Source organism: Orbicella faveolata, unplaced genomic scaffold (assembly GCF_042242905.1).
Source record: "Orbicella faveolata isolate gen_17 unplaced genomic scaffold, um_ofav_v1 contig_36, whole genome shotgun sequence".
NCBI lineage: Eukaryota > Metazoa > Cnidaria > Anthozoa > Scleractinia > Merulinidae > Orbicella > Orbicella faveolata.
In genome coordinates, this window is record NW_028301565.1 from 15,559,690 (window position 1) to 15,587,215 (window position 27,526).

Below are 27,526 nucleotides of genomic sequence, written 5' to 3' on the forward strand. Positions count from 1 at the left end.
GTCGTTGTTTAGATGGTAGAAAAATTAAAACAATAAATATTTGTAAAATGTCTTACAGTATGGTTTCAAATCCGGAAGACTTTGCAACTCCTTTCGAAGCAACATGACAAGTGCCTGCAAGTTAAGTTTTAGAAAACGCGACGGGCGTTAACTTCTAGTAAACTTTGTGAGGACTGAACTGAACTATTCTTTTCGATAGATCTACGATCCGCGTTGCTCGCGTTTTGTAATTTCACCAAACAGGCGAAACGCATCTGTAATTTCTCTTGTTGATATCCTGATGAATCATGTGACTTAATCTTGCACCGCTGTACATTTTATGCGCGGAGGACTTTCTGTCGTCTTCTGTGTCAATGTTTTTCGGGTACTTCATCCTACTGCTTTGGTATGGGTCTATATACTAACTGGACAATTGCTTCTCTCGGTGTCTGAGGCTAGTGCATGCATGGGATACAATATCCACCAATACCTTGTACCTCCACTGTGGTGAATAATTGTTATTTAATTACGCTAAAACGTAATTTGAATGCTTTTTGCCCAATCACTTTGACTCCTTTTACCTGTCCTTTAAAAAATCGAATCCAACTTCAAAACAATAGTGTGCATTACCATTTTTTTGGGAATCTTGAAAGCCTCAAAACACTGACGTACAGTTGAATTCTGTACCAGAAAGGTCTTTATGCCACTCTACTTCATGATATTCCTCTTCGGTTCCGCTTAAACACATTGTTTGGTGTTTTTATTTCCATTTAACACCAAAAGTGGTAATTTTTTGTTTCTTGAACGAAAACAAGGCCGTGATAGCTTGTAAATTTGTGTAAGTAGCGTACGTGTCTACGGACGTTAGAAAGGAAGGACGGTAGCCTGTTTCAGGCTCTTTGTAGTTGGGGACGATCGTAAAACAGTGGGCGACAGGAACGGACGTGCGGACGGACAGTTTTTAGCTCGATAGGTTACCAAATTTTCCCAGTCGTGGGGCTCCACTCGCGCACCCTCGGCGCACAAGAGCTCCGCTATAAAATGAACGCACGCAAATTAATTTAAACCTTATTTGCTATTATCGTGGATGCGTTTTATGATGTTTTTTATATCCCCCAGACCAAATAAAAAGGTTATTACAGATCTTAAGTGACTCTAAAGATCTTAAGTGTAAATTTCTCTTCAACAAATTGCATTCGGAGGAGAATCTTAAGCTTTTACTACAAGGTTTCTTTTTCTTCAGAATTTTAAAAAAGTGGTTTAGCTCTAGATAAAACCCGTTCAGTGGTTTTGTTTCCATCTTTAAATCTATATGAGGCACATATTCAACAGAACTTGAGGTTGCCGTGACAAATATGATTTGACGAGTTTTCCCAAATTTTGAAGTTCCCTCTTTAGGAAAAAAATATTTTTGCACGCGTTCGGTCTTTCGATGTTTCTCAGTTGAAAAAAGAAAGAAGCCAGCTTCTGTCTTTAATTTGAAAATAATTACCAGTGTTGAAGCGAGCGGATATTTTCCTGCTTTAAACGGTTCTTAGTAACGCCTTCCGGGATGGAGCAAGCGCCTTCGGTAACACGTGACGTCTCTTACAATGGTGTCCGAGTCTGGCTTTCGTGGTCATCGGACTTATTACCTTCAACAGATTCTTACGATATTTGTTGTACCAAGTCATTGATCTTAAGACACCTTACTATTAAGTCTCTACATTATTTCTCCTTGTTTATTGCTATTTAGAACTATCATAACTTCTAACACTTTTTATCTTCTCAGTTTGAATAGTTAATCGGTGGGGACAATTTTTAACCCAGGAAATTAGATTACGCTGTATTAGAGCGCACTTTACAGTCTTTACATGCTTATCGGCAGAACTTCATCATGATTAAAATCGATGAGGCAAATCTCCTCTTTAGCTTCATGAGATAAGTAACATTGGATTTCTTTGAGGTGAGCTGAAAGAAGGCTACAATCATGATGGTTATAAGAGATAATACTGTTTCGATTGTGGAAATTTACACCTCAATCCAGCTATGATCTTGTCACCTACACCTGTAGGTGTGTTGTTGGCATTGGCGGTTCATCCACATTGTTCTTACTTTTATTAAGTTGGTGATATATCCTGTGATGATTGTCATCTGCCACGAAGCTTGGCCTTATGGCATCAGGTTGTTGATTTGAAAGATAAGTGTCCATTGTCTTTGTTACAGGTGTATGTACCCTCTACATACGGCTGAAAAAATTTTCATTTTAAATTTGACTTGTTTTTCTGTACAAGTTTCCCTTCATTTACTGGAAAATCAAGCATCATTTCTTTTGGTTCAACGCAGCAGTTCACTGTTTTCACTTCGAATTTGGACACTGTTCTTGCTTGCGCCATTTGCGTCACAGCGTCCGAATAAATGGTATGTGATTCTCCATTATGATATTTGGCACTTTCTATTTGATAATTTAGTTGCCTTTGAGAAAATAAGCGGGCTAGGCTATGTGTGAAACGATTCTACGACTGCATAAAGTATTTTGCTTGTGTAACCAAAGGCCCAACGTTTCACAGCAGGAGTTCGAGCAAAGAAATTCAAAAACAAGAGCGTGGACTCTCTTCTTGAATCCAAATGTTTGACTTTTAAGCACAATTTGTATATATTGAGTTCACCCACCGGCCGTTCTTAACGTCTCTCTCTCTCTGCTTTGGATCGAAAATCCTGTTACGAGATAATATATATAGGCCGTGAGGTGTTATTTGTGTGTGTTTTTTTATTATTGACCCTGAACCGAATTACCTGCCGAACTCCATTTAGCACTCTTTGTCTTCGTTGGACTTAACTATCGAAATATAGTTTCCACTGGACTCAACTATGATTGACTTTTTTCAATTTAGGGTAACATTGCAGTTACGTCCTCTGCATTGGCTATTTTGTGTTTCAGACTAGTGTTTCTGTGTGCCCAAGTTATGGAAGCTACAGGTGAATTTGTTCTATGTCGTGTCTTGATCAGTTGTGTGTTGATCAGTTGTTTGACTTCAGGCGACAACGACAACACTTAATTGATGTTTGGTTTGCTGATGCGTCAGTCTCTTCGACTCTTAATTTCATTGGTAGTCCTCTTCTCAGTCTGCGTCTGGCAAGTAAATATATTACGAATAAAATATTCAGCCAATTATCATTAAAATAAAAGAAAAACCAAGAAACGAATAAAAAGGAAACAAAATAAAATACCCGTTTTTTGTAACAAACACGAGGGAAAATTTCTGGTGAGCTGTTTTCGTAGCTTAAACCTGTCACAAGCTTCGCGTCCACACTTTTCACAACGTTTTTCTTGTCTCCATTTTGAAACTGAGAAGCGCTGACGCGCAACCGCTACGGCGTTTATGCATGTAATGTAAATGATGTCAGCGTTTTTTACCGCATCTGATCTCACTGTCCATCATAATCATACGAGAGAACTCCTCATTCACGATGAGTGTTTTTGATCATCTCAGTGTGACGAAAACGGATCCAAAACTTTGCATGCGCTTTCAAATGAACACGCTTTAGTGTGAAAATAATGTTCATGAAATTGAAGTTATGTTAGGTTGAAAACTAAAATAACACTAAATAATAATAATAATAATAATAATAATAATAATAATAATAATAATAATAATAATAATAATAGTAATCGTTCCTTTTTGCCTGTTTTTTTTTTTTTTTTTTTTTGTCTGTCGCAAAATGAAGAACATAGCACGGAACACGAGTTGCAGAGACACAACATCCCTGAATTCCAAGCAGTTGGCTGCTTCAGGGACCGTGGTAGGAGTCCCCGGCCACTCCCCAAGCTGATCGCTAATTTTCGAGGTCATATCGACTGGTTTAATTTGAATAACACCATAGCCGATTGTGCTCGTAGGGTTAGCGAGAAAGGTCTCAGGTATTTTGGTCTTCAATTCTATGGCGAATGTTGGAGCGGACTGAATGCCCACCGCACGTATAACAAACAAGGAACCTCCACCAGATGCATTTATGGAGTGGGAAGAAAAATGGCAAATTTTGTTTATGCCTTCGTAAAGAGAGGTACATTTTGCTTCATTTTTTATAAGCCAAAGTAGGCACGGAAGACACTGTATTAGAAACCTCAACATTTGACTAAACACAAACGAAAGAGAAGTAGTGGCGATTTGATCAGCCGCTATCGAACATCATGGACTTTACACAACAGAGAATTGACTGGATGGGACTCTGCTTAGTGCTTCAGGTCTTACAGTACGAACTGTTTACAACAAAACTGGTACGCTAACTTAGAGCAAACTTCTCTCAAGCACTACCCGATCTGACATGCGACTTATTCCCGAAATAAGCAGAATCAACCAATCACTGTTGACGAGCTTCGCGTATAGTGTTGTAGCGAGGACCAAAGCTGAACAATATGTTTCAACGGACCAGACTTGACAACCGACGAACATTGTTTCACGTGACTTTAAGAATAATGTTGATTCAAGTTGCGAAGCGTCGGTGAGAACTGAATAGGCTTAATATCAATGATGAAAGTGATTTTTTTAAAAAAATAATTCCCCAGTTTCTTTCATTTTAGATATGACAGTACGTCTTGTAAACGGCTCAGACTCGAGAAGGGGCCGAGTAGAAGTGCTACATCTAGGGAGTTGGGGCACAGTCTGCGACCATGCGTGGGACATGCGTGATGCGAATGTTGTGTGTCGTATGTTAGGCTACCCAGGTGCCCTAGCTGCGTATCGAGGTGCTAAGTATGGGCCTGGAAAAGGACGTGTCCGACTTGGTGATGTTAGATGCAAAGGCAGCGAAACGAATATAGCACTTTGTTCTCACAAAGATTACAGCGACTGTAGTCACTCAAACGACGCTGGCGCTGCATGCCGAGCGGCTTCAGTTGAGCCACAGCCAAGGATACCATGTAAATAAACATGCAATCTTTGATAAACTGTTAAACAGCCTGATTCTAAGACTTTCTGCTTGTGTTACCAAGCTACAAGTAATAATGGCTGGGACACCTCTTGTACTCTCCCCTCCCCACCCGTTTGTCATTAATCCTCCCTTGAAAATTGCAAAGGTGCCGCTTTTTCAAAGTAAGGGAAATCAAAAATAAAATTTTATGTATTTTTGAAAATTTTAAAAATAGAGAGGACGAATATCCGAGTTTTAAATACGTACCGTACGTACTGCCACTCCAAACCTCAATCCTTACAATAGGGGTTGCGACTGAAGTCATTTATTATGTCATTTTTTTAATGATCTTCCAGACCGTTTGGTGGGTGGAGCAAGCCGCAATGAAGGCCGAGTAGAAGTGTTTTATGCTCGTCAGTGGGGAACAATTTGCGATAAAGGCTGGGATCTCACAGATGCAAGAGTTTTGTGTCGGAATCTAGGTTTCATCGATGCCTTGACAACCCCCAAATATGCAGAAGGCACTGGTCGTATATGGCTTAGCAATGTCAATTGTCAAGCAAGCGATGATTCAATATTCCGATGCAAGCACGCTGGTTGGGGAAACACTGGTAACTGCACACATTCAAATGACGCTGGAGTCAAGTGTCATTACTGACGGACAAGCTTTTATTTTCACTTATTTTACTTAATTCATTTTTAATAAATGTCGACTTTACACGCTCAAAGCTCAAATAAGGCATTAATTTACAGTATGATTCAAATGAAACGCGGTGATCCCTTTTTCCTTCATCGATGGAGGCTCCTTGGGGCTTTAACAGCCATAGAAATTTCACTGAAAAGAGCAAAAATTAACTTATTAAACCGAATAATCATGTAGATAAAGCCACACAATCCGTTACATTTTACCCATAAATTGTTAAGTTTAGTAGAAGGCCAGTTATTTATTTCACTGAGTGCTTGCATACAATAAGATCGTTTGGACTAGCTGTCAAACACGTGCATCAGTAGAGAATCCCAGAACATCACGTGCCTATACAGTTCAAACAATGTTGTGTATTCGCCTAGGAAAAATAGCACAAATTTGTTAAAAAAATTAATTAACAATAGTATCGCAGATTATTTGACTCTTCAGAGTGGCCATGGTTCCCTTCTTCCAGAAAGACCCGGTCCTTAAAAATTTTCCAGATTTAAAATTCAGCTCGTGAGAGAATTGCATTCAGAAAGAGATATTCTTCACCGAAGCTGTATCATTTGAACAATTACGAGCGAACTGTCCATTTTACGCATTGAAAATCAAGAACAACAGGGAAAAAGGAAAGGCACTTGATTCTGGCTTCTCCGCTACTACAAATAAATATAATGCTTCAGACTGTAGTGGGTGGTTAAACAATCAGATTGCATGCTCACCCAAATTACTTTGCGTGTAATAGCATAAAGGAGCTCAATCACGATACTTTGAGTTATTTCGACCACGTACAAAATACCTTAAAATTGAAGGAAATATGAAAATAGTAGTTTGCTGAGATGGAAAAACTAAAGTGCCAAGGAGATAATAATAAAACATAAAGAAACCAGGATGGTTAAGAATGGAGAAGATTGACACGGATTACAAACGACGAACTTGATAAATTTAGACTAAACTTTTCAAGATGTACAAACCGTGGGGTATAGCTCCTTTAAAAATAGTCCAACGAGAGCTTGGTACTGTAACGAATCAATGATACTTAACTTGCAAAATTACCAGACAGATGAAATTCTAATTGTCATACATACGAAATGCTCAAAAAGGAATTGAAAGACATGAAGAGTTTACCTAGGTCTCGGAACAAAAACGCATTGGACATCCTTTCGTCTTTACCAGCTTGTAGACGAAGAACCTACCACAGTTTCGAACCTGGATTCTCTGAGAAAACTGACAACAATTCGATTCATTTTTCCAGTTGAAGCAGACCGTGCCATCAACAATCCCGTCAGTCATTTTGGGGTGGGAGGATGACAGCCAGCCGGTGACTGCAGTTCCACATCTCCTGCTCGGAACACATTCGGAAGCCATCCGATTTCCGGCGGGAGGAAGAAACCGGTACCATCCCGTTGCAAGCTGCTTATCACACAATGCGGTAGAGCCTGTCATGATGGAGGCGGCTCGATCATCTGTGTCCAGTTTAGAATAGATTTTGCACTCTTGTTCTGAACAAGAAAAACAGAATTGCTTGATTGTTAGTTAAATTAACGATACTAGCAAACACGTCATAAATTTTAACTATACTGACCATCTCCTGCTAATCTGTACACCATATTGGTGTTTTCTTTGCCAACATGACTGGTACATCTAGAAGATCTCCCATAGCGGTCATATGTCTGTTGGGCAATTTCTCCACTCCAGCATTCTCCGTAAAACTGGACGCTACAGGAACGCACATATTATTAGTAATGCTTTTTTCCGTGAAACTCCCAAATCTCAAGAAGCAATTCGTTTCAATTGATTCAACATGAAACTCAACTTCATTGATGACCAGAATAGATCACAACCAACCCTAAACCAAAGTGGTGATAGCCCTAAAGTCTGGTACCCATACCTGGACCAAAATGCGACGGTTTACCTCGGTTGATAAGGCGCAAACAAACGACAATAACACAACTAACCCCATGTAGACTGAAGCCCTTCGCAATTTCATTGTGGTCAAACCCACTTCCCCTTATAAACGTCTCAAATTTTCAAAATCCTCTAATTGCATACAAAATTTTAAACGGTCGCGAAGCTATACGCTGCGAATGATTAAGTCGAGTATTTAGTTATTGCTATCTACCTAGTTTATCGATCGGCTGCAAATAAAGATTTATTACACAGCTTTAATTACCTGAAATACACGTAATTCTTCTTCTTCGCCTCCTGGGCACATTTCTTGACAATATAACTTAAATCAGTGTTCCAGGCTATATTTCCACGATAGTTAGCCAGCAGTTTTGGCAGAGCTCTTTGTCGAAATGTATCTTTAAAGCAACCCACTGGAACATACTCGGCTGCAGCTATAGGGAAATAAAAACTTAAGCGATAAAAAATCCTAGAGGAAAATTCGAAATCCTTAACACAATCAACTTAAATATACTGAGATGATGCTAACAATAAAAAATTATTATTATTGCTGAAGAATAAATTGTGTGTCCATGCAACAGTTGCCATACGAGCTTGGGACAACTATCTTCTCCACCAAATACAAAGCGTACACGCGCGTTTCCGCACTGTTTTAATATGCAAGCGTTTTTCCCACGCTAAAACGCAAATGCGCTCCTCGAAAACACCACAACCATCATTTGCGCATGCGACAAATAGAGCAATGACATCAGCGTTTACAAAAACGTCCCTTTTCGCTCGACTAGTTAGTGCCGTCTTACGGTCTTTGTTTTTAATATTTCCATCCTGGACATCGTTTTCAATGTGGCGTTTTCGATGTAAAACACGAGCATTGGTTTTCTTCTGTTATATTAGGAGCACTAAACTCCAGAGCCGGGTTGTTCGAAAGCCGTATAACGTTAACCTAGGATTTAAGTTAACCGAAGAATTAATTTTTCTTGTATAACAATGTTTTTCAATGTTTATGTTTTTCAATGCTTATTCTTATGCTTTCGTGTAGTTCGAGATTATTCAAACTCAAAACTGAATAATCAACAAAATAAACAGAAAACATCACCGAAAAGCTGCAAACTGAAATAAAAATTCTCGCTAATCGTCGATTAGCTGAATTGGGCTTTAAACAACTTTGGCAAAACAAAATTGGTGGTGTCGTTCTTAAGAAAGTTTAAGACAATAATTGTAAAGAGCAACCTGCAAGATACGTACACAACTCTCTTGGTGATTAAGTTTGACAACTGAAGAGAAATTTGATCAGAGCAGCTTGAACTTCCGCCTATTACTTTTAGTTTGGTACTGACGCACAAACATCTAGTCACATCTTCTTTAAATATTTGTCCTCTGCATGTCAAATTTGGTGAGTTTTATTAAGAAGCGAATTTATTCTGCCCTGTTGTTTGGTATTCAGTTCGGTATACACAGTAACACTTGCGCCGATCTGGTTTCTAAAAACAAAAACGTATGTAAAGATTCCTTTTTCAGGTATTCCAATGGGTTAGTGATGATCTTTCCTTGAAAACTGTTTATGCGTACCTACTATGGTAAATCCAGGCGCCCGAGCGACAATTTTTGCGCTTTTTGTATTTGAAAAAAAATGTATACGCTTTTCGAACTTGGATCAAGCCCGAGAAGACAACTTGAGACCGGCATCCGAGAAAGTTAATTAATCATGATTCCCACCTCTGATCAAAAGAGGCCATTGTGATGTAAGGTAATTAAGGAGCTCGTAATTTTCTTTAGTTGACTCCTTAACATTACCTAGCTACAACTGACATCAGGTCGACATGCTTATCTTATCAAACCATCCATGTTAGGAACTTCTTTTAACAACATATCTGAAATGTGTTTCCGATATACAGATTAACATCACCATTGAAACTTGCAGCGCGTGACGAGAATTCATTTACGCAAAATGAAAAAGGAAGTCTTCTTCTCTTTTAATTGAATAGTCTCATTTATTGTACACCTGCCAACGTGCGAAGAAGACTTTGAAGTTACAGTTTTCACACTTTTTATCCGGCTTGGACGAATAAAAAATTAAAAACAGCGCAGTTACCGCACACAATTGCTATAATGCTTACATTTGCCCGATTACAGATTCACTGATAAACAGCAGAGATACACAAAACTTGCGGAGACATTTATCAAGCATCAGATCCTCTTCCAACCTATGCAAGGTTTTACTAATAACTTTACATTTCACTGATCTTAAAAGGTGACTCTTCAGATACCATATCTTTTGTCAAGAGTTTTCTGAGCTTAAAAGGGGTGTCGTCCTAATAGCTCAAACTTTGCTGTTTGAAATTACTGTGAGAATAAGAACAACGGAGGACGAGCAATTCTTAACGAGAATCTCAACGGGCCAAATAATTTCAAGGAAAGAGCATACAAGAATATTGCTGAAAATTGTACAAGGCGTGGCTAATCTTTAGTAGTACCCGATAAAAACACACTCGGATGTCTTCCTGCATCTAAACAGAATGCATTTAGTACTAATAATTAAGTTTTACGCATTTTCTTTTGTCCGTGTCCGAAATTTAAATGAGTCGTATGGAACAAATGTGTTTTTACAAACCTGTAGAGCTGGTAGGATATCCCAAACAAAAGAGGATGGCGACAAGAACAATCAAAATGTTCTTCATTCTTGTTTGAGGTTGTGAACCCTCTAACAGTGAGGAGAGAAATAAAATAATAGCGTCAGGTGTCCAAATTTTGGGTTTAATCATGACGTGTCAGCTGTCCCTGAGTGTCCGGTAACTTTGTGAAAATTATCAGTTGTATTGGCTTCTGATTCCTTTTCTATTTCATCCAAAGTCCTTTTCCTCCGCTGATTCAGCAATTATCACTGACAATGAAAGTGTGATATCACACTCTTCACGGTTCGAACGATTTTGCTCTGAGCTGTCGGAACTCTAGAACATCCTATCTTTTTTTTAATCGTTGCAACAACCGAGCATTAACCTACAGGAAGGAAATTTGAGACGCGTGTGCGCCTGTACGAAGGCTAACCAAGTATTTGCTAGACGCGCGCCCCAGTCCTACGCGGATTTTCAGCGGGTTTCAATGAATGCCCTAGATATATTCATGTCTTTACGAATTATTTTCTGAATATAAAAAGTTCTGTTCTTGATGAATGGAATGACTCTTTCAGATGAGAAGGTTGTATAGAGTAACCGATTTTAGGCGTTATTTTACTGCTATATTATCAACGTTGCATGTAATGTTTTAGCGTATTGACCAAATGCACAAAAAAGTGTGTTTCGACCGTTTACCTCCTTGCTAAAACAATAAACATTGTTCTCAGTTCCACTTTGACAGTGAACGGCGAATAAATTCATTTTTGTTTCCGCTTTTCTTTTCTTGCTAGTTCAGTTTTCGGTTCTCGTTCGAAGACTCTTAACGAAATGCTATGTCTTAGTTTACTTTGTGGTAGGCGTTTCAAAGAACAGGTTAACTGTTTGATGCATGTGTTTAGCCAATATTTAGATAGCTTGGTTGAAAGATCAAGCAGAAATGAGCGCCAATCACCGAAAGTTTTATTTTTCTGTAAAATATGATTCGATATCTGATCATAACAGCGTTTCGGCTTCGGATAACAGAAATAATCGTTTGATATTATCTTTTATTATATGGAGAAGAGTGTTTTACTGGGAACTAAACCACTCGTAGATTCCATACGCCACTTCATTCGGGACCCGAGTGGCGTATTTTCCGTATGTCACCTTTGTGAGTGTCGTATCGTTCAATGACGTCACGATTCCCGCCTTTTGCTTTTGTTGAATTGGTTTCTCCATATAATAAAAAGAACATTACACGTTGGCTCGAAGATATGAATTTTATGTTCTCGTGGCAAGAACAATATCTCACGAGTGAGCGAAGCGAACGAGTGAGATATTGTTCTTGCCACGAGAACATAAAATTTATATCTTCTCGCCACCGTATAATATCCTCTATATACTATATTCCATACCGAGTCAATCTTAAAAATAGCAAAACCTTTCATCGTGTGACTTTTATCCTTTGAACGTCTGCATTCTGCCTAAACACGACACTGAGAGATTGTATGGTCTAACCCTCAAAGATCTAATTTCATCCTGACAGCTAACACTCCCTTCACTTCGAGGCATCATCATTTTTGAATGTTTCTTTGGGCATGGGTACAAAGCAACTAGTTACAGCTTTTTGTTTCTCCCTTTCTCTTTCTGTCTCCCGCCTTTCTTATGTTGTTGTGAGCTTTCATTCGCCTGTGGTCGCGTTGGAAAAGTAAACAATCAAACAAAAACGTCAGTTGCAGGGAAGATCTTTTTTTGTTTTTTTGATTTTTACAAGAAAAATAAAAATTGGTTTTGCGTGTTTGTGTGGCGCAGTTCGTTTCTTACAGATTTAGCTCATTACTAAAGCATCTTCCGTTGTAATCTGATTATCAGATTATCAAACACGAAAAAAGTTTTTAAAGCCAAGGGACAGTTGTTTTGGATGTACTAAATACAGTTTAGGTTCTTGAATTGAACAAATATTTAATCAAATAAGGACCTGGACACAAAAATCGTTTTATTCACCCACTAGAAACGAAAGCCTTTTTCATTTTATCATTTTAATATCTTAAATACAATTGAATTATTACATCGTAATTTAACTTAAATTTGAGTATCCTTTTTCCTCTGTTGACGCTCCTTGGTCTTTCTTAACCTAGTAAATTACCCTGCAAATATAAAAGAAATTATGACACATTTAAACGAACGTAATCTTCTGGGTTTTCTAGTAATTCAATTATGCTATTAAGTTTTTAGATAACGAATATATATAAAAGCACTAATATTCTCGATATATGGTCGAGTTGCTCTCGAGAGTGCTTGATAGGAATGGAGCTTTGTCTAAAGAGAGTGGACTGGTTCTCGTTCAGTTTTTTTCAATCGACAGAAATGTTTCGTGGGAGTGTTTCCCACTCGTTAGGATCTAGATGACAAAGTTAATTAGTTGGTTTGTATAGAGCTCCCTTGACGTCACACGTGCTTTCACAATACTAGGTGTTTTTCTGTAAGAATTTGTTTGCGTGCCTGCGAGTGTTCGCAAGTTCTGATCTTTTGTTGCTAGTGGCTAGTTTTTGTGTCTAAGGTGCACAATTTGCATCTTTTAGTTGCGTTGAAGTATGACTGCGCCCTGTCCAGGATTTTCTATCTGATCGTTCACCTTGGCTTTCTTTAACTTCCATATATGTTTGCTGAGTTCAGTTTGGCTGCTGAATGCTGAGGAGTGCCGGTTAAAGAACCAGTGCCTCACAAGGGGCATCCTATACCAAGCCACCGTAACAACAGAACAGGGGAACAAATGCTACGGTGGGATTGGCCGACACAAATTTAAGTCTAGATACACCAACTATAAACAATCGTTTGGAAAGGAAGCATTCCGCTTTTTTCTCCAGTTAAATTTAACAAACTATACCCAATAAGCATACCCAAGATTGTAGAAATTACCTACGCAATATATCAAGAACTTTGGAAGAGACGATTGTGCAAGGCATACGTCGGGAAAAAAGTCAACAACGCGCCAGGGGTTAATTTGCGAACAAATTTTGCTCCTGGACGTACTCCCTCCTTCTCCCCCAGAGTAATAGCCTGACTTGAGCCTGCGATCCAATCGAAAACCAGTACACGGTCACCGGCCAACTGCAAAAATCACGCGACCTCGATTAGCTCTAAACCTGAGCCCGCGATACTGGTCAGCGGATACCTTGTTACTATGGCAGTGTTAAGTGACGTGGAGAAACAGTTGATACGCGGCGAATTTCTACCAGTGACGAATTTCTACCTTTGAAAGATGGCCTGAAAACCTTGCAAGGTGGAGGTGAGGGTGATTTCCGACCCCCATTGTACGTCCAGGAGGTAACATTTTAACCCTTAATATTACATAGTCAGTGACGAACCGCATTGAAATGAATAAGCTGACGAGTTGAAACGTATAATAGATAAACAGCGATATAAAAACTATGCAGCTTACCTGGTCTCGATGAAGTTATCCCACAGAAGCCCATAGGACAAGCAAATGTTTTTCCTAGTTTATAAACATAGAACCTTCCACAGTTTCGTAGATGGATGTTTTGAGACCATTGACAGCAGTTTGATCCCCAGCGGAAGCAGACTTTGCCACTAATAATCCCATCAGCCGTTCTGGGATGAGCCGTTTCTAACCAACCAGTGACCACGGTTCCACATTTTCCAGACGGAAGACACGTGGATGCCATTTTATCGCCCGCGGGATTAGAGAAGCGGTACCATCCAGATGGGAGACCATCGTCACAAGATGGCGTGCTTCCTATGGGCAGCTGATAAGTAGAGGAGCGACTAGCTGAACTAAGTGTGGCGTAGTTTAAACACTCTTTTTCTGAATTGAAAAAAAAAATACATATATACAGTGCTTGATTGTTAGTGAGAATCGATGGTAACTAGAATCAAAGGTAAACAGGCCACAAGTATTAACAATTTTACTGACTGACCATCTCCTACAAATCTGTAGACCATGTTAGCAAACTCTCCACCAACGGTTGCGGTGCATCGAGTAGATTTTCCGTAGCGGTCATACGTCATAGGGGCAGTATCTCCACTCCAACATTCCCCATAAAACTGGACACTACAGACACAAAGTTTATTTTTTATTGGGAAAAGAAATAGTCTTCAGGCAAGAGAACAAAATAAAGCACTGAAAGCAATACGTAAATTTCTGAATTTATGCTAACTTTATTACTATGTCAAATAGCATGGTGATGGATTCAGAAACATTATGCCATGCACATTGGTTAAGCATCCTTTTTTGGGAGTTTCTTTGGAGTCGGGGGGGGGGTGGAGGGTGGAGGGGTGGCGGTGGGGGAATTGCTCCAGGACAAGAGACGAGTATCTTGCTCAAGCCTATTAACTTTAGATTTAATTTTAAAGTAGTCACTTAATTGTTTACCTAAAATACATATGATTCTTCTTCTTCGCCTCTTGCGCACATTTCCTGACAATGTAATTTAAATCAGTGTTCCAATCTATTGTTCCACGATAGCTGACCAGTAGTTTTGGCAGAGCTCTTTGTCGAGACATATCTTTAAAGCAACCAACTTGAACAAACTCAGGTGCAGCTAAAGGGAAATAAAAACGTAAGTGATCAAAAAATGCTGTAGGAAAGTTTGACCCTAGAAGGCAGAAAAAACCCTTCGAGACCAGCTTATTATTCTGAAGTACGTACCCAGTTTGCAAAGTTATTTTTACTATAGGGTAATGTATCTAGGACATTATTAAAAACGGGATCATTGGATAATGCAATTCAAGAGCCTTTTTTGGCTTAACCATCATGGTACTGTGTGAGTCATTATACCGCGCTCTACAAAGGTGGTAAGCGTACGCCTGATTTTTTGGGACTTTTTTATTCTTATTTTATATTAGTTTTTCATATTTTGGGGGCGTTTTTCAATAAAACAGTTATTTCACTTGAGCTTGTTGGATATGTGATGGCTTTATCCAACTCATATCCAATGCGCGCTCGTGGAATTATGGTTAAATATATCAACTGCACAGTCGTTTAATTACCTACGCCCTCTCTACCGTGCATTATGAAAGGCTCTACAAATATATACCCCTTAAAGGGACACTGTCACGATATATTTGCTTAAAACTGTTATAAATTCACGAAATGGTCCTTAACTTTTTGTAATAAGAACGTAGTTAGCTCTAACTAAATCATTAAAAGCAATTTCTTGAAGAAAGTCCACACTGGAGCAAAATGTTTGCAAAATTTAATCAACGATTTTATTTTCAAGCCAAACTTGTTTTTAATCCATGTCACAATTCGGTTCCATCCTCTCTTCCTCATGGGTTCTAATCATTTGCCGAGTACTGCTCTACAAAATAAAGCCATTATTGTTCAGCTTTCAATGATTGATATATGTTTTTGAGATTTTCAAAATCATGCTAAAAATTATGATAGTGTCCCTTTAAACAGTTCATCCAAATATCACGTCAAGAATAATGTTTTTACTGTTTTGCAATTGCCAGTAGAGCAAGTTAATCGCATCCTACATATTCTCTCTGAAGACCCAAAAAATTGTTTTCCAGGAGCCACTGTCATACTACATATCGCTCTTATCATCGCTCTTTTATTGCCACGCATTCTGCAGCTGAGATTCAGAGTAGGCAGTGCGCTTATCAATTTGCAGTGATCGCGTTCATTTACTGACGTGTTGTGTTTACGGAAGAATGATAAGTGCAGTAGCCGATTTATGAACACAGAAGACCGGAGCAAACTTGTCTAAACGTATTTGTTCAGTGAATTAGTATTATGGGCGAATCTTGTCGTCTTTTTGTGTCTGATTAGCATACTATGCCATGCAGTTACTGGATTTTTTTGTTTCGGTTATTTGGAAACTTTCGGTTGATTCGAAGATCCATAAATCCCTTATGGAGCCAATATCTTTTCAACAAATCTACAATCGTAATCAAACCGTTTTCTCATATCACATAACAAAATTAGCATTCGTTGTTTGACTTGTTTTGAATTGATCATATATTTTTTCAAAACAATACTTAGCCAAAATTGATATCAATGAATCAACATCCTTAACTTCCTAAAACAAAAACATTACACACTCGTGAGAATATCTCTAAAATGTCCTCCTTATGTGTCATTCATCATCACTATTCAAACTTACTAGAGCACGTCTGGGATGCATTCAGCCACGAGTTTATTAAACGATGAACCCAAACGCAAATATTAAAAAAGTGCACTGCTTGACTTTTCTTTAATTGGATAAATTAACATGTATTAGTTCGATTTCTAAGGTTTAAAACACTGAAACAGACCTTATCGGTAACGCATAAGGACACTTTTTAAGCATATACCTGTAGACCCTTTGCTTATTGTAGAAAAACTTTCCTTTGGGACAGAATTATATTTGTGAGCCACAGCTGTGAGTGGGCTATATCTTCAAATTTATTCAAGGTTCCTGTATGACACGTTAAGGTTTTCTTCTCTTGCTGCGTGCGCTTTTCTGTAATGTTCTAAACGCGATTATTCGGTCTAGGCCGGGCCGAGATTAAGTTAACTTGACCATGTGAAAAAAGAAACACAAATAAACTAACGGGAAACTTCGGCACATTACTCATAATTAGTAAGGCTTTTTCTAAACTTGGATCCTCAGTCAAAAGAACAAAGAGGAAGCCGGAACCATTGCGAGTCCCTTTTAGCGATGTTTATCGTCCAAAAGACAGAAAATTAAATTGTTTCCGAGGCAAGATAATTTTTGCCATTCATGCTGACTCAAGTGTCGTAATTCTGTCATTGTCATAACAAGTAAGTGATATTTCCTCTTTTACACCAAGGTTTGAAAGGTTGGGCCAAAATTCTACACTGTAAGCCCATAACTCGGAAACAAGATTATTTCACAAACCTGTCGAGCTGGTGGGGAATCCGAGACAAAATAACGAGGCAAGAACGAAGAGTGGCCAATTCATTCTGGTTGATGTTATGGAGTGAAGCTCGAGGGAAGTGAAATGTGAACGACAGGTGTCGATTCAGGCTCCGCTTTGTGATGTGGCCGTCGTGAATGAATAACTTGTCAGCAGCTGTCTGTAGACCTAGTGAAAATAATAAAAGTGATTGACTGACTGTGTCCGACAACAATACGCCTTTCCGTCGGTGGATCAACATTATATCCTAATATTGGAAGCAAGGGATTTTTTTAAATATTATTTTTATAACATTAGAAACCAAAGTACCATGTGATGTTTCAATGATTTCGACTTTAGATATTGGATTCCTACATAAGTTCTTTTTTCAAAGTTGTCATTAATATTCTGCAATTAATATCTCAATACATAACTTTTAACACAAAGACATCATACCACAGACCATACGGCTGATCTTAGTTTACAATTGAACATGGTTATAAAGAAAAACTAGATTTTGCGATTTTCTACACATTTAAAACAGTAAATTAAAGTGAATTTTAGCAAATCGAGGGACATCTTGCTATTTTTCGACATAGCTCTGGTGCATCATTAGACTTCTGACATTTGCCTTTGTTTTAACTGCTTAAGCACTTACTAGAAATACACGATTGAGTCATAAATTAACTAAGCAATTATAAAAAGAGCCCTGCAGAACATTCAAGCTCTAACCAATAACTAGCTGAAATATTGAATTCAGTAAACCTTAATTTTTCTAGGTGCCGTCGCGCACATTGCGAATTTTGAAAACTAAACCATGTGTTTTTTGTATGGCTAGCAAATAAAATTCTTATTAGCCTTAGGATGCTTTGTTTTGTCAAGAAGCGTGAAATAATGGACTGGAATCGTTATAATGTTTTAACTGAGTAGTAGAAAACGTACCTATGACTAAGACTCTAACCGAAAGGCCGATCTTAACGAGATCAAAATTAATGTGTTCCCGGAAGGAAATAAACGACGTTCAATTTAGCACGCATTGCGCATTTTACAAATAAAGTGCTTTGTGGAGGCTTATTATAATTAGCAAATAAAGAATTCTTATTACACGTCTTCTTTTAAGAGGCACGCGAGGAAGTGACGAGAGTGCGAAAAGAAGGCAGAAGAAACACGAGACGAAGGCCAGTATTTCTATCACTTCCTCTGCATGTGCTTTATAGGCGCGCGTTCAGTTAAGGCTATTTAGGTTTCATTTTCATCACTCAACTCATCGATAAATGCTCTTTTGTCTTGAGAAAATCCGAAAATGAAGTATTTAGTAAACTGAGCTTGGAAGTGTGAAGTTGCTTCATATTTTTGCTGACAACATGATAATATTCAATGCTTCTTGCAAAAAGATGCACAAGAAAACGCAACGACAAGGATGAATAGTAGATGAACTTTCTTGTTTGTATCATATATATTAGAATTAATTAAGTCTACAAATTCACCTTTACTCTCTTAGGAAATGGATTTTTGTTTTCAGTCACGTTCATATTCTCTTACAAAGCGCGCTCGGAGTCACTGTGCGCGAAATTATATTACAATTTGCGTCAGTGGGGCCGTCTAAAAGGAGCTCAGTCGCGGTAGTTTGAGTTATTTTAACGACGTACAAAATTACCTTTGAATTGAAAGAAAACCTGAAAATAGTAGTTTATTAGGATAATAAAACACCAAAGGGATAATCATAAACAATAAAGGAACGAGGATGGTAAAAGATGGAGAAGATTAACACGGATTACAACCGCGATAAACTTGAAAAATTTAGGCTCAACTTTTCAAGGTGCGCAAACTGTGATGTAGCTCCTTTAACATCCAAACCTACATATGGGTTTTGAAAAGAGTAAAATTTTATCTTGGTGCACGAAGTGAAAACGCGGCATTTGAAAGATTTTGGCAATATATTCCTCACTCTCACGTTACATCGTCCTGTCTATCAGAGAATAGCAATTCACACCATTGAGGGCGTTACAAGATCACTGTTAATATCTGTACGGCTCGCATGCAGAAAACTCGGGAAGGTTTTTTTGAGCAGTTCCCTGATAAAATAAAATAAGAAAAAACACCTTCCGCTTCGTGAGTGAAACAGTTCACGATTCATGTAGACACATTTGACTCGTCAAAAATTTTAACGCATAGGCAGTAAGAAGCGAATTATTTTTAACTCAATACAGAATTACGAGAAGTATTGAAAATTTACGCTATTAAGATAAGTGTGAAAAAAAATTTTGTCAACTGTGAATCAAGAAGTACATAATATATTGAAAGACGGTTTCTGTCTTCTTTAGGGGCTCGCAGTCTCCTTAAAATAGAGAAGATTTTGTTACCACTTTCATTGCCTTTGAGTAGCTTCATCTACAACAATTAGAAAAATAAATGAGCATTTTTTCCTACCTGTATTCAGGATTCTCTTTACTCTTAAGGGACTTAGAAGTCGCGTGCAAATGTCGTATGGTACCGCTGGGGGGAGTTATTTAATTCCCTCTGATCAAACTATCTCAAGAACTTAACAGCTGTAAAATAAACATCGTAACAACATTAATTATAATGGGGACGGCTTGGCTAGTTACTTAAGAATATTATCCTCACGAATCAAGGAAATTAAGAGACATGCAAATAAAAGTATTTCCTATCTCCCTTCCGAAACAAATAAAACTAATGGGTCTTTAAACGCTCTTAATTAGCAATGCGTTTCAAAATCCAAATCGCGCTAAGATCATTATTCCTTTTTCTCGCTTTCCTCTTGCAAAATACAGCTGGGAAAAAACATTATGTCCAGTCAATTTAAGGGCATAGCTTGAAGAGCCGTTTTGCAAAGGCTTTACCGTTAGTTTTCTCGTCTGTTTTGAAACCTCCATGATTTATTTAATTTGCTGACACCTGGGCTTTACCAGCCGCTTTTTGCGACGTGGAGCTGTATTATGGCTTTAAGGAAACCAGTAACCGATCATTTGCCAACGTAAAACCATAAATATAATAAAGAGATAGCAATGAACCATAAATCAAGGACTCGGGGTAATTCAGATTAAGAAAGACTGAGATCGATTACAGCAATGAACATTGAAATATTTCACGTAGATTCTGCAAGACCGCGCTACCTGTCGCGTATCACGCGCACAAATGACCCATATTTTTAAGCGTAGATAATGAGGTGGCTAGTTAGCGGTTACCATTTAGTTTTTGGCGGTTAGTGGGCAGTGATACTTGATTAGGAGTTTATTAGAGGTTTACTAATGATGTCCTCTGTTTGGACTATGTTTAATTCTTAGAATGGTTTTGGTCACGGCCTTGATAAATCCGCCCTGTCGTGGGAGCCATTTTACCTTCGTGGGCTTCGCAAATAGTCAGTGAGGAACCCATTTATTATTTTAATTGAGTCTTACGGCAATTGCACAAAATGACATTAACGTAAATACTGCATTTCTTTAAAATCTGAATATGAATTCACAAAGAGCGCATTCCATAATTATTAGCAATTGAGGCGAACATTTTATTCATTTGTTAAAATTTTATGAGAATTCCCTATATTCTTACCAAAAATATTAATAATAGTTCTCCCATTTACACAATGCAGGATGTGTTTGTTAAAATATTATTTTCGTCAAAATACTCTTTTCGTCTCTCCTGACCGGCGTCACTCTTTGATGTTTCTACAATTTAAAGACAGTATAGGCCATATTGCGGTTTTAGCAGCTGTATTAGTTTAGCCAGACAAGCGCCCCAGGTACTACTTTGCTAGTAATATGAGAAGATAACGGATCCAGAGAAGGTCAAAAGCGAAGATAGGGGAGACGAAAGTAAAGAGGGCAGGTGGTTGGAGGCGTGGAGTAAAGGAAGGCTCTTTGGGTGCAACAAAATGATCTCGGCACTTCAAGGCTTATAATGGGACCCATAATGGAGGGGATGGGGAACGTCTTTTAATTAGGAAGTTTATATCAAATTTCTTTACAAAATCACTTTTCATATTTATTGGAGTTAAGTCATACCAATTTAAAACCCATTAGTAGTGTCATGATGGGCTACTGACTTACAATTTAGATTAGCTCTTTGCTATTGGTTTTTAGAAGAAATTCGTAATTGTCGTTGCATGAGACTAGTATAATATCGTTTCTTGACTGCAGCGTCACACTATTCACACTTTGTCCGCTTAATCCCAACTTACCTTGTTGTTCTCTGGATTTGTCACAAGGACGTAACACGTCTACATTTTTTGGTTTTTAGAGCAGTGCGTACTTGGCACTTGTACACAGTAGCTTGCAGATATGTTACGAAAATGGAACTGTTTAAGGGGAGAAAAAAAAGGGGCTTTTAGTATGGCCCAGATCTTCAGAAAAACACCTATTAAGGAGAATCCCTCTGTTGTTAGTGCGCAAACGTTCTTTGCATTCCGGAAGGTCCCGCGAGAAACCCAGGCTTTTCCGTGATCTCACAAAATTACGGGTTTAGCAATAGGAAACATGCTCTTTTAACTGAATTCGAAATGCTGTTAATCTTTAGGCTAAAACATTGCCGGAAACTACCTCAGAGTTTCCCGACTGGAACCTTTCTTAAGTTTTAAAGGTTGCTGTAATAATATATACGTATTTTTATTGAGAATTTTTTTGGGTTTAAAATACACATCAGATAGATTTGATTTCATTGAAGGCAGGGGTGGGGGTGGGGTGGGGGTAGGAATTGTCTGCATTTATGATAAAGTAGTGACGATGTCAGTCATATAAAACAGGAGTAAAAAAGCAACTTGAAAAGCTGTTTTAATTAGTTTACCAGGTTAAAAGTATTTTTAGATTATCACAGCCATTTTATTGCATATTCCTATTTTTTTTCTTTTTTCATCTTAGTGGTTTTAAATTATCTCTCCTCGATTTTGTGTAGTAGTTCAATCCTGAAAAAAAAAAAAAAAAAGAAACAAGGACTCAGCTAAATTACTGTGAACAGTTTGCAAATCATATATGGGACAAAACAAGTATATACTGCACTTAACTGAAGAAAATGAAAACTCATTGGTACTCTCGGATGGTTGGAGCACGTGTTGTAACACATGCTAATTCTGTCGCGTTAGAATATATAATCAGGGCAGTTTTAGATATACATGTACGTAAGGCCATATTATTCCCATCAGTCAATTTCTCCAGACAACATCAAGGCTTTTTCGTGACTATGTTCTGAAATTTCTCCAAGTTTGTTGCTTGAGGTTCAATATGAACACTTTGATTGGGCTTAACATTTTCATTGATTAGATGTGAGTTTTTTTTTTTTTCAGACCATTGTTTCAGGCCTAGGGCTTCCTGATACATCTGCAAAACTATTACGTACATAACAAAATGGCTTGCAATGAAAGTAACAGTACGATGAAGGATGAAGAGCAAATACTACTTAGTAGTATTAGTACTGAAAAGCCCCCTTGGGGAGTGCTAATAAAATTTGCATTGTATATTATTTTAACTCTGTAGAGTAGTAGATTTTTTTTACATAGACACTTCCGTCGTTCTTACCGTCCTTCCATTGCCACAGTATCTCAGTTGACAGTATGGTGCAGGGGAAAGATAATAGACATAAAACACTCCACAGTTTCGGACTTTCGCCCCAATTGATTCGTAGCAGCAATTTCGGCTCTGATGAAAGCAAACCCTTCTGGAAACGATCCCTTCTTGAACAGAAGGAAGCTCTCCGTTCAGCCAACCCGGTACAATGGTTCCGCACTGGAAGCGTCGTGGACAGGAGTTCGCCATGGCATTGCCTGCTTTACCCATGAATCTGTACCATGCGGCCTTAAGGCTGACGTCACAGGCTGCAGAGGAGGTGTAGGATTGGTGAACAGAACGATCCTCTGATTGAAGAGCTTTGTATTCGTTGCATTCTGGGAATGAATTGAGTTAACAGAGATAATGTAGTTGTCAGCATTTATTTGGAATAATCTCGTGATTCCTTGAACAAAATGTGTCTGAAATACGCACCTAGGAGAAAGTCTGCGCAGGACGAAACTTTCGCTCGCGGTCATATTCGTTGCTCGAAGACGAAGACAACATTATTAAATGAGTTAAAGAAATAATTTTAAGGAGAAAAAAAGGCTCTAGCAGACGCGTGTAGCATACCAAACATGTTGCATCGTTGTATCGTGTAGTAAGATGCTGTGAGGAGAAGGATCAAGATCTTGTTAAACAGGGTGGCGAAATGAGTGCCATTCTCATGCCAGAACCAAAGTGTTGCACTATGTTGTGTTGAATGATGTGTGCTTTTGGTTTGGATTTAAATCAGTTGACATGGAGAACACAGTACACCTCAATGGCTTAAGCATCAGAACGTGACGGAATATAAATATTGTTAAGCCTCGAAGGAAATAAAATAAGGCATTTCAAATTCACGCTAAAAAGACAAATCATGCTCGGCTTATCGTTCTGATCCCCTCTGACTTTCGAATTCTATCATACTCTTGAGCACGTAAATTCTAGCTCTTTGCTATAAGATATGTTGTAAGCCTCCTTTTTGGTCAATTATGAAAAGGACTGGACCTAATTGCCGCCAATTATTCCCAAGCCCTAAAGCAAATCCAAGTCCATTCACCTTTAAAAACAAGTTTGTACACAAAGTTAGCTCGTGCCTTTCCCACTCCCAGTGTGCAATGTTTTGACTCTCCATCTTCATCGTAGGTTAAATGAGCCTGCGGTCCACTCCAGCATTCGCCATAAAATTGAAGGCCAAAGTACATATAGCCAGCCTCCTTTACTTCCTTGGCGCATGCTCTTATGGTCCTATTTAAGTTCTTCCAGTCAATCTCAGATGGCCGGCGGTAGTTTTTAACAAGAACTGGTAAGGGCCTGGGTTTCGCCATGGTGTCCTTGAAACAACCGACTCTCTCATAAATGATATCTGGTTACAAAGCAGAGAAAAGAATGGTTTAAAAGGCATGAATGACTGAAATTTGAATTACTGAGCTGCTAAACTTGAATTATTGAGCTGCTAAACTCAAGTCTATTACTTGCCACCGTTCTTCTCCGGTTATTCATGTCATAAATATAACAAAAAAAAGCAAAAACAGGAGGAAAACACTACAATAATCATTTGGGATAGACGAAGGAAAGAGATAGAGATAGACGAAGGGAATTATAGGAAGACGAAAAAAGAAATGAATTTGTATGACAACAAGTGAGTAGGTTAGCCCATAAGTGACAAAAACAACTTAGCAAATCACGTGTTTTCAGTTAATTGGGAAAAGGTAACTCAAATATTTAGCATGATCATAGAAAATCATATGTTAGTAAGTATCTAAGCCACTAGCATTCTTTTGCAAATGCCGTTTTCTCATTGGTCACGCTACTCACTCCCTTTTCTAGTATAGATAGCGAGTAGCCTGACGGTGTGCTTTTAACAAAATGGCGGCCGCTTCGTTAGATTATCCGTTCGATCAATCGGGGTTTAATTTTTAGCTTCGCAATTATGTTTCAAAAAAAAACGTGTTACAAGATTTGGTTTATACTAGACCATCGTATACAAAAAAAAAAAAAAAAACCTTTTAACAGTTAGCTATTTCTCATAATGTAATAAAGAAGCCCATTTCATATAAGAAAAAACTTATCAACATAGTCTAATATATGTAATTGTTGGAATTGCAATAACAAAATCACAAACTCCCGTATTGCTGAATTATACATTTTCCGGATTTATAGTAGCGATATATCGATCTTCTGAAACAAAGGATAGAATTCACATTTCGGAGAAATTCAAAATTCACGGTCTATATATTTATTTTGTATACACAAGCTTATTTATTCAATTGTTTCGTCTAAACGGGTCTTATCGCTAAATAGGGTTACGCTTTTTTGTTGGGGGTGAACATATATTCTCATCAAAGGATTAGTTTTTGTTGTTTTTTTTTTCACGAACAGTAATAAATACTTCTTTTACCTTCGCTGTCATCGAATGAACCTAGATCTGTATTCTTCGCTGACGGAATCATACTCAGAAACAAAACAAGCCGAAGTGAGACAAACCAAGTAGCCATCACAATCAGTCCTAATCGAAGAAATCCGATGTTATGAGTCAAAGTCTTCCTGAGCTTCACCTTTTAAATCTTGCTTTGTTAAATTCATTAGTTCACCAACGCGTTCAACAAACAAACCTTCACAATACTAGCTGGCTAACATTCGAGCTAGTTGACATTGTCTGAAGAAAGGGAGCTTACACAGAGAAAACTTGAAATTGTCAATCAAGAGTCAATACGGAGACTGCTAATAACCTGGCTACTGTAAGTCCACTATTTGAAGATACATCAAACATGCAGCCGCTGATATCGATATCATGTCCCTTTGTTCGTTCAAATTTTGTCGGAAAGAGTATGTTTTCAGTATTTTTATGAGTTCCGTGTACAGCAACGTTCTTATCGCTTCTGTTGCGGTTTTTTTCTATAATTTTCAAAGAAACTTGGCGTTCTTATGAGGATAGATTGCTCAAAACATACCCCGCATTGCGTTTCTTTGAACACTTTTGTAAATATGTCAAAGAAGTTGAAACAGTGTCCCCGATTGTGTACGTTGAAGTCATTTCAATGGATTCCAGCTACAGGTGTAAAAGCAAACTTTATTAAAACATCAATATCAATTATTGTTAACCGGACACAGTTTTTTGTCCCTTGTCACCGAAAGATTTCTCATGATCTGACAAGACACTCTCTGTCGTAACCTTAATACGAAGTCGCTCTCTTATTACAGCAGAAAAATCTTTTCTACATGCCAATTCTACACTTCAAAACATAATAAATATTTCTTTCGAGTTCGTTTAGCTTGGAACAGGATACAATTATTTTTCGAGTGAAGAAACTAGAACACTTCAAAGAGTTAGTATCAGGCTTTTGATCGAAGAGGCGGCTTCTTCCGGGCTTTAATTGAAGCAACACATCGTGTTAGCTATAAGAGACACTATGTTCAACTTTTTTTTTTACTTTTAGTTTTATATTACAGCTGATCGGATAAGCTTTATTTATAGTTGAACACGCGCTCGCCCTCCATTATGTGTTTTTGCTGTTGAGTTTTCACGCGAAGGAAGTTTGGTTCACCATCGGAGACTTTCTGTGCACACGGTGCCATTGTCAATACGTTGTTAAGATTTGTTCGGGGACTTGAAAACTCGCAGCTTTATCATTTTAAAATATTATCAATGTAATCTCTTGATATTATAGAATCTCTTTATATTTTAATCCATTTTTAATGCCAGTCTACCTGTAAAACAAATTTCCCTAAATTACTAGTTTAGAAACAAAACTCGTTTCATGTATAATGCCATCATGATCATGATCAAAGGATGAAACTTTAATTTACATACGATAAAAATATTAAGTGTTCCGCTGATGAACCGTCGTACCATACACCATTCCGTTATATTTAGCATCATATCATACTAACTCCTGTTTAAAGGGCAAATGTACCTAGTCTTTAATTATTTCTGAACCTCAAAAACTGTTATCATGAACTCCTTTCAAAGAAAAATTATATTCCAGAGCACTCGTTCAAAATATTTTGTTCCGATTCTCTCACTCTCTATACTTTCGTTTGTTCTCTCTCTCAGTTTTCTGTTCAATGTAAGCGGTAACATTATCTAATTAAGATATTTATTAACTGGTTTTAAAATAACAACATTTGGGAGTGTCCCTGCTTTATTGAGGAAAAGAAGAATTCCGTCCCGTCGTGTTAAATAGGCAAATTTATCAATGTTGCCTCCATGTATGCATCAGTAAAATTAAATCCCCCATTAAAAAAACAAAACAAAAAAAGATGGCGGTTGTTCATTTTACCACAATACCATGCAAACCGTACACAGCCCATAAAGTACAAGGAAAGCCACATTTTGGCAATATTGCTACCTTCTGACCCAGAAATTGTCTCAAGGGTAGCGATTTCTTTTCTGAACCTTAACAGGTAACTTGTCAGCAAGCGCTACCGTATAAACAATTTTATTGACAACAACAAATGTGCCTGGCATTGTGAACTAATTTTTCAAGTTGCCTGAATTCACGGGCAATCAGGGTTAGTTAGATTAGGTTAGTTTACATAGTTTTGCTGTTATAGGTTTTTATTGTTTTTTTTACAATGTGTAGTATTGATGTACGCTGATGTTTACTGATTTGTTTCAGTTTAAGTACCAAATAAACAAAAATCGGAGTCGTAAGCAGAGTCATAAGCTCGACAGCATTTCCATTTTTTCTGATTCCGTTTACCACTCTATCAGTCATGATCCAGTAAAAACTAGGCCGTATCCTGATTGCTGCTAACCATTTGTACAATTGTCACTCAAGGTAAAATATAAGAATTTCAATTCTGATTGTTTTTTTTTTTATTTTTTATTTTTTTTTATTGACCATCATATTGAGTAGTGGTCATCCCTGGAGAGACATTGTAACTCCATACTTCCCCTCTGAGCGAAATCCAGACAGTTACTTCTTCCAATGTCTGGAATTAAGTTTTTAATGTAAGTTACGGTAAATTTAATCCAAATAGACTTATTATGGCCTAATCCTAGCTCATATTTTCCCCTTCAGTTTAACTTCTATTACATGTTGCAAGTGGACTCGCAGGCCACA

The 27,526-nt window shown here is 37.9% G+C and overlaps 4 protein-coding genes across 4 annotated transcripts; 1 reads left to right on the forward strand and 3 right to left on the reverse strand.

Annotated features, from left to right (window-relative positions):
• Positions 1–3,910: 3,910 nt before the first annotated feature.
• LOC110055920 (scavenger receptor cysteine-rich domain-containing group B protein-like) lies at positions 3,911–6,466 on the forward strand. The gene is made up of 3 exons (XM_020762349.2): positions 3,911–4,023; positions 4,541–4,879; positions 5,226–6,466. The coding sequence occupies exons 1-3, from the start codon at positions 3,990–3,992 to the stop codon at positions 5,525–5,527; spliced, it is 675 nt and encodes a 224-aa protein (XP_020618008.2). The 5' UTR covers positions 3,911–3,989; the 3' UTR covers positions 5,528–6,466.
• Positions 5,511–10,503, reverse strand: LOC110055921 (uncharacterized). Its single transcript, XM_020762350.2, has 5 exons — positions 10,077–10,503; positions 7,731–7,899; positions 7,143–7,276; positions 6,686–7,059; positions 5,511–5,704 (listed from the first exon to the last, which is right to left on the reverse strand). The coding sequence occupies exons 1-4, from the start codon at positions 10,225–10,227 to the stop codon at positions 6,686–6,688; spliced, it is 828 nt and encodes a 275-aa protein (XP_020618009.1). The 5' UTR covers positions 10,228–10,503; the 3' UTR covers positions 5,511–5,704.
• A 1,575-nt stretch (positions 10,504–12,078) lies between these two features.
• On the reverse strand, positions 12,079–19,451 carry LOC110055899 (uncharacterized). The gene is made up of 6 exons (XM_020762324.2): positions 19,351–19,451; positions 16,923–17,109; positions 14,450–14,618; positions 13,995–14,128; positions 13,499–13,882; positions 12,079–12,203 (listed from the first exon to the last, which is right to left on the reverse strand). Exons 2-6 carry the CDS (start codon positions 16,984–16,986, stop codon positions 12,199–12,201), a joined length of 756 nt encoding a protein of 251 aa, XP_020617983.1. The 5' UTR covers positions 16,987–17,109; positions 19,351–19,451; the 3' UTR covers positions 12,079–12,198.
• Positions 19,452–21,689: 2,238 nt separating this feature from the next.
• LOC110055903 (pancreatic secretory granule membrane major glycoprotein GP2-like) lies at positions 21,690–25,115 on the reverse strand. The gene is made up of 4 exons (XM_020762329.2): positions 24,859–25,115; positions 23,518–23,823; positions 22,449–22,813; positions 21,690–21,838 (listed from the first exon to the last, which is right to left on the reverse strand). Exons 1-4 carry the CDS (start codon positions 24,953–24,955, stop codon positions 21,833–21,835), a joined length of 774 nt encoding a protein of 257 aa, XP_020617988.1. The 5' UTR covers positions 24,956–25,115; the 3' UTR covers positions 21,690–21,832.
• Between the last annotated feature and the right edge of the window lie 2,411 nt (positions 25,116–27,526).